Source organism: Rhinoraja longicauda, chromosome 11, assembly GCF_053455715.1.
Source record: "Rhinoraja longicauda isolate Sanriku21f chromosome 11, sRhiLon1.1, whole genome shotgun sequence".
Taxonomy (NCBI): Eukaryota; Metazoa; Chordata; class Chondrichthyes; order Rajiformes; family Arhynchobatidae; genus Rhinoraja; species Rhinoraja longicauda.
The window spans coordinates 18,473,768-18,479,766 of record NC_135963.1 but is presented as its reverse complement, the minus strand read 5'-3'; the positions used below and the strand labels follow the sequence as shown (position 1 = coordinate 18,479,766).

Below are 5,999 nucleotides of genomic sequence, written 5' to 3'. Positions count from 1 at the left end.
GCTGTAAGGCAGCAACTCTACCATTGTGCCACCGTGACCGCCCTAATGTGTCTACCCTAAGTAATATTTCAGCTTTAACTGTAAAGAAAAGACAATTATGACACTGAAGAGTCTGAAGAAAGACCCGACCTGAAACGTCGTCTACCTATGTCTTCCAGAGATGCTGTTATGCCACCATTTTGTGCCTTTTTTAATTATGATCTGAAACTGGAATTATAAATGGCTAACTTAGGAAAAAAAAAAAATCCTTACTGAATGTCCAAGTGAAAAGAGTACTCTACGAAAACCTTGAAATGGTTTATTTAAGGTCACTGAGAATTTTGCCCTTCCAGGCATCATCAAACATGTAAATCGAGATTGTTGTAACTGGGCGGAGGGGTGATGTTGGCGTCTGATGTTCGAGAGCCTGACCAATGTTCCTCCTGCACAGTCTGAGTTGGCTCCCTCTGTGGAAGTGCACTGTCAGATAGGGTGCGCGTACAGGGTAGAAGCTGAACCCTGCTGATGTCTGATACCATTTCATACGATGGAGGAAGATCTCGGTTTTTGGGAGCAACAGGAATCAGAAGATTGTCAGATGGCATCACCATCACTGATCTGGAGTTGAGTGCCTGATTGTACAAAGAAGCTCTAGAAAAGAAAGAACAAAAAATGTTTGTGACGAAAATTGAGATTTTGCTTTGGGATACATCGTGTTTATTGGTAGTTTAATGGAATAATGATTTAAGTGCGTAAATAGTTTTATTGGTCTTTATATTAATAACCTGGGAATATTGTAGTTAAAATAAATTGACTGTTAGAGTTACTTTATACAGATATAGACAGCGTGAATTTGTGGGTGTAGGAAAGAACTGCAGATGATGGTTTACATCGAAGATAGACACAAAATGCTGGAGCAATTCATCTCTGGAGAGCAGGAATAGGTGACGTTTTGGGTCGAGACCCTTCTTCAGACTGTGAGATACATATACATATACAGCCTCGGTCTGTATATGTGGGTGCATAACCATAATGGGGGTTTAAATATTGGATAAATTGTATGCATACAGTGTTTTGCTATTTAATTGTGGTAAGTTTTATTGTACCTGCCTCAACCACTTCTTCAATTGTTCGTTCCACCTCCTGTGCAAAACATTTGCCCCTCAGGTCACCATTAAATCTTTCCCCTCTCACCTTAAATAGACAATAGACAATAGACAATAGGTGCAGGAGGAGGCCATTCGGCCCTTCGAGCCAGCACCGCCATTCAATGTGATCATGGCTGATCATTCTCAATCAGTACCCCGTTCCTGCCTTCTCCCCATACCCCCTGACTCCGCTATCCTTAAGAGCTCTATCCAGCTCTCTCTTGAATGCATTCAGAGAATTGGCTTCCACTGCCTTCTGAGGCAGAGAATTCCACAGATTCACAACTCTCTGACTGAAAAAGTTTTTCCTCATCTCAGTTCTAAATGGCCTACCCCTTATTCTTAAACTGTGGCCTCTTGTTCTGGACTCCCCCAACATTGGGAACATGTTTCCTGCCTCTCACGTGTCCAACCCCTTAATAATCTTATACGTTTCGATAAGATCTCCTCTCATCCTTCTAAATTCCAGTGTATACAAGCCTAGTCGCTCCAGTCTTTCAACATATGATAGTCCCGCCATTCCGGGAATTAACCTAGTAAACCTACGCTATAAATCTATTGCCTCTAGTTCTTGATCATCCAACTTTGGCAAAAAAAAGACTGTACTTGCACCATATCTATGCCCCTCATGATTTTCTAATGCTCAGCTACTATGTTCTAAAGAGTAAAGTCCCTCATGTCCTGGCAAAATCCTGATAAATCATTTCCAGCTTCATGGCATATTTCTGAAAGCAATGAGACCAAAGCTAAACGCAATGCTCCAAGTGCAGCCCCACCAACGTATTGTAAAATTGCAACATAACATCCCAACTTCTGTACTCAATATCTTGAAAGTCAGAAGTCTTCCTTACTACCCTGTCTATCTGTGACACCACTTTAAGGGAACTTTGTATTCCTCAGTCCCACTGTTTTACAGCATCCCAAGTCCCTACCATTCATTGTGAAAGTTATACCCTGGTTTAACTTCTCAAAATGCGACATCTTGTACTTACTTGAATTAAATTCTATTTGCCATTCCTCGGCCCACGTACAGTACTAATCAAGATGTCGCTATTATTCTTGATAACCGTCTTCACCGTTTGCGATACCACCAATTTTAGTATCATCTGCAACCTTACTAACTATAGAAAGACACAAAAATGCTGGAGTAACTCAGTGGTTCAGGCAGCATCGCTGAAGGACAAGAGTAAGCAATGTTTTGGGCCAGGACCCTTCTTCAGACTGATTGGAGTATGGGACAGAAAGGCAGAGGGGAGTTGCGGGCAGGACAAAGCCCCTGCCCCTCTCCAAAGTGGATAGAGATGAGGGATGTTGTCTTTGCAAGAGGCAAGGTGGAAGGAGGTGTAGACCAGATAACTGTGGAAGTCAATGTCTTTGAAATGGATGTCAGTCCACTGTATGTTACCTGTGATGGAGGCAGAGAGATCAAGTATGGGGAACCCGCTCACCTGTATCCACCTATCACTTGCCTTGCTTTGTCCTTCCCCTACTTCTCTTCCAGCTTTCTTACTCCTACTACAATCAGTCTAAAGAAGGGTCCCGACCCAAAACATCACCTATTCATGTCCTCCAGAGGATGCTGCCTGACCTGCTGAGTTACTCCAGCACTTTGTGTCTTTTTTTTGTAAACCAACATCTGCAGCTCCTTGTGTCTAGATCCAATAAGCTAGTTCTCCCTGCATCCCAAATAAACTAACCTTCCAGAGCAGCCTACCATGTGGAACCTTATTAAAGGCCTTGCTGAAATCCATATAGACTACATCTACCACCCTCAATGACTTTCTTGGACACTTCTTCAAAATATAGGTCTTGGAATACTTATCACTGAAGCTACCAGCAACTTCCAGCAAAAGCTGCACGTGGCCAAATAATTAATTGAAAGCTCTGATCCAAACAGATAAAGTGAGCATTTTATCTATTACTATGACAGCTGACTATTCCCAGCTCAGAAAACTTATTGGGGCTTGTAGACTATTGTTCTTGTGCATATTTATCACAACGTCTCTGCTATTCATGAAAGACTGATGGATTTTCTTCACTTTCTGAGGTATCTATTCGATTAGACACTTCAGAAAGTGAAGCAATAAAATAAGTTTTCTATTTTATTAAGTATTATATTAATTATTTTATTACTTGAGCAATTACTGTAGATATCATCATTATATCCTAAAGAAGCATTTTAGTAGCAATTTTTGTGTATTTCTTTGAGGGTGATTTTTACTGATTTATTAAGTGTTCATTTTCTGCTGCCAATGTCAAGGCTAGCATTTATTATTGCTTATTTCTAATCAGTTTTGACTCTGTTTAAAAAAAAAACTGCCTCACAAATAATGGGAATCAACTTATTGGATTTTTTTCTTTCTGAAATCGGATCAATCTGCTGTTTTGCCCTACCTGTGCACATACATGGCTCTCCATTCCATTGTGTGATCAAACGAGGTAGGTCTATTGATCCGTGTGTCTCCCCTGGACATTTGCCTGTTCCACTTTCCAGACAACAGGAGACCAGAAAACAGCAAGAATCCTCCAATCAAGCATAATAGGACACTGATTAATCTCAGGAACAGGCACAAGGTGGATGGTTGGATGTAAGTCTCCGCGTGTTCATTGAGTGACGTTTCTGGACTTATTGTAGGATGTGGTTCTTTATTACTCCACCAGGCAAAACAAATGGCTCCGGACATAAGAAGGACGCCTCCTCCGATTGTAAGTTTATTACGCTTGTGAATAAATGCCATTTATATTGTGTACAAAGCTGGGAGTCAGATTGAGCTGAAAGCCTGACATGTGGCGAGATGAAGCCTCTTGATCAGTTTGTTAGGCAAGTCATGATCCAAACCTAGAAGACACTGTTACAGATAGAGGAAAGGAATTGGTAATGATGCCAGAATTGATGAAACATTAACAAATACCACTCTAATAATCAGATTTCATTTTACAACACGATTAGAAATAACATTAAAATACCCAAAGATCAAAATTGAGGAAATGTTCCTTGAGCTTGCATTTAGCTTTACACAAAGCGGGTACTTACAACATTTTCAATTCCTTATTGCATTACTGGAAAATAAATACCTTGACATGTATGATATTACCGTTGAAAAATTAAATTTTGGTTGCCAAAAATCAATATCAGGGATGCCTAATGATGTGCCTCTATTTCTAAGAGCCTTTGTCACTTACACCACCCATCTGCCAAGCAATCCTTCCCCCCCCCGCCCACCCCCCCTCTCCCCCGCCCGCCTTACCTGTCCCCACCTATCACTTGCCAGGCTTTGTCCTTCCTCCATCTCACTTTTCCAGCTTTCTCTCCCCTAGACTCCTCTCTTCAGTCTGAAGAAGGGTCTCGACCCGATACGTCATCTGTCCATTTCCTCCACAGATGTTGTCTGGCCCACTGAGTTCCTCCAGCACTTTGGGTTTTACCCAAGATTCCAACATCTGCAGCTCCTTGAGTCTCAATAATATCCCTTAGTTTGGAGATTGTTCTTCTGCAGTGACCCCTACAACTACTTGAAACTGAGCTGAGATTGACCAAGATTGGAGTGACATAATAGCAATATTTAATTTTAGTTTAGTCTGGACATACAGTGCGGAAACAGGCCCTTCGGCCCACCGAGTCTGCGCCGACCAGCAATCCCCCGTACATTAACACTAACGACAATTTACAATTTTTACCGAAGCCAATTAATCTACAAACCAGAACCTCTTTGGAGTGTGGGAGGAAACCGAAGCACCCAGAGAAAACCCACACATTCACAGGGAGAACGTACAAACTCTGTACTGACAGTACCCATTGTCAGGATTGAACCTGGGTCTCTGGCACTGTAATGCAGCAACTCTACTGCTGCGCCACCGTGCTGCCCCAAATGTACCTGAGTGGTCAGTGTTGGGACTGTTGCTCTTAATATATGTAAATAACCTGGGCTCGGATATAAGGCACAACATCAAAATCTGCATATGACTCAACAATAGGCAGCATGTTTAACTGTGAAGAAATGTATGTGGCTTCAGGAGTTTATGGGAGTGTATGGGAATACGAGGGCATTAGCGACAGGGAAAGACCATTAAGACTTACATATTGTTCTAATTTGAATCTCTGAATTGAAAATGGATTATCACTAACCTCTGCCTTACCGTCTGTACAAACCCTGGATACATTTACCAGACAAATTCTATCAGTCTCACTTTTCATTTCGAATTCTTCTTGGCTCCACATTTTAGAGGAGAGGGTGGGATATCCGTCAGAAAATGTTTCCTGATTTTATTCCCAAGGGAGTAACAGTAAAGAACGTAGCTGTTATATATTAGAATGTGACACCAGCCGCAAAGGTAACTATTATTTTAAGGCTGATGGGTTGTTATCATCTGATTTATCATTGGATCATAGTTGTACTGTGCTTGCATTGTTACCATAACTGCAAATTAATGAGTTTAATCAGCAGTTTCTTGTGTTTTCATAAAATGTAATGGGTTGGAGGTTAATACGGCGACTAGTGCCTTGGACTCATGGGATTGTGAGATAAGTTCTCCTTATCAAGGAATGGGTGACGTTTCGGGTCGAGACTGAAAAAGGGTCTCGACCCGAAACGTCACCCATTCCTTCTCTCCTGAGATGCTGCCTGACCTGCTAAGTTACTCCAGCATTTTGTGAATAAACACCTTCGATTTGTACCAGCATCTGCAGTCATTTTCTTATATCTCCTTATCAAGGGGTAATTAGGGAAAATTTTGATGCATTATTGTAGGTAGGCGGCAAAATGTTCCCCCGTTGATGAAGTCCAGCGGCCTAGCTTGGTGCTCCACAGGGAATACCAGGGTGTCACAAAAATGACCATGACAATATGCTCCAAGTCTCTGGCATAATTGTAA

General features: G+C 41.7%; 1 protein-coding gene across 1 annotated transcript; it reads right to left on the bottom strand.

The window, feature by feature from the left end:
• Positions 1 to 338: 338 nt before the first annotated feature.
• On the bottom strand, positions 339 to 3,865 carry LOC144598058 (uncharacterized). Its single transcript, XM_078407939.1, has 2 exons — positions 3,522 to 3,865; positions 339 to 630 (listed from the first exon to the last, which is right to left on the bottom strand). The coding sequence occupies exons 1-2, from the start codon at positions 3,863 to 3,865 to the stop codon at positions 339 to 341; spliced, it is 636 nt and encodes a 211-aa protein (XP_078264065.1).
• Between the last annotated feature and the right edge of the window lie 2,134 nt (positions 3,866 to 5,999).

Coding starts and splice junctions, on each gene's coding strand:
- LOC144598058 (XM_078407939.1), bottom strand. CDS start 3,865: ATGGCATTTATTCACAAGCGTAATAAACTTACAATCGGAGGAGGCGTC. Junction 631..3,521: donor AGAGCCATGTATGTGCACAG/GTAGGGCAAAAC, acceptor TTTCTTTTCTAG/AGCTTCTTTGTACAATCAGG.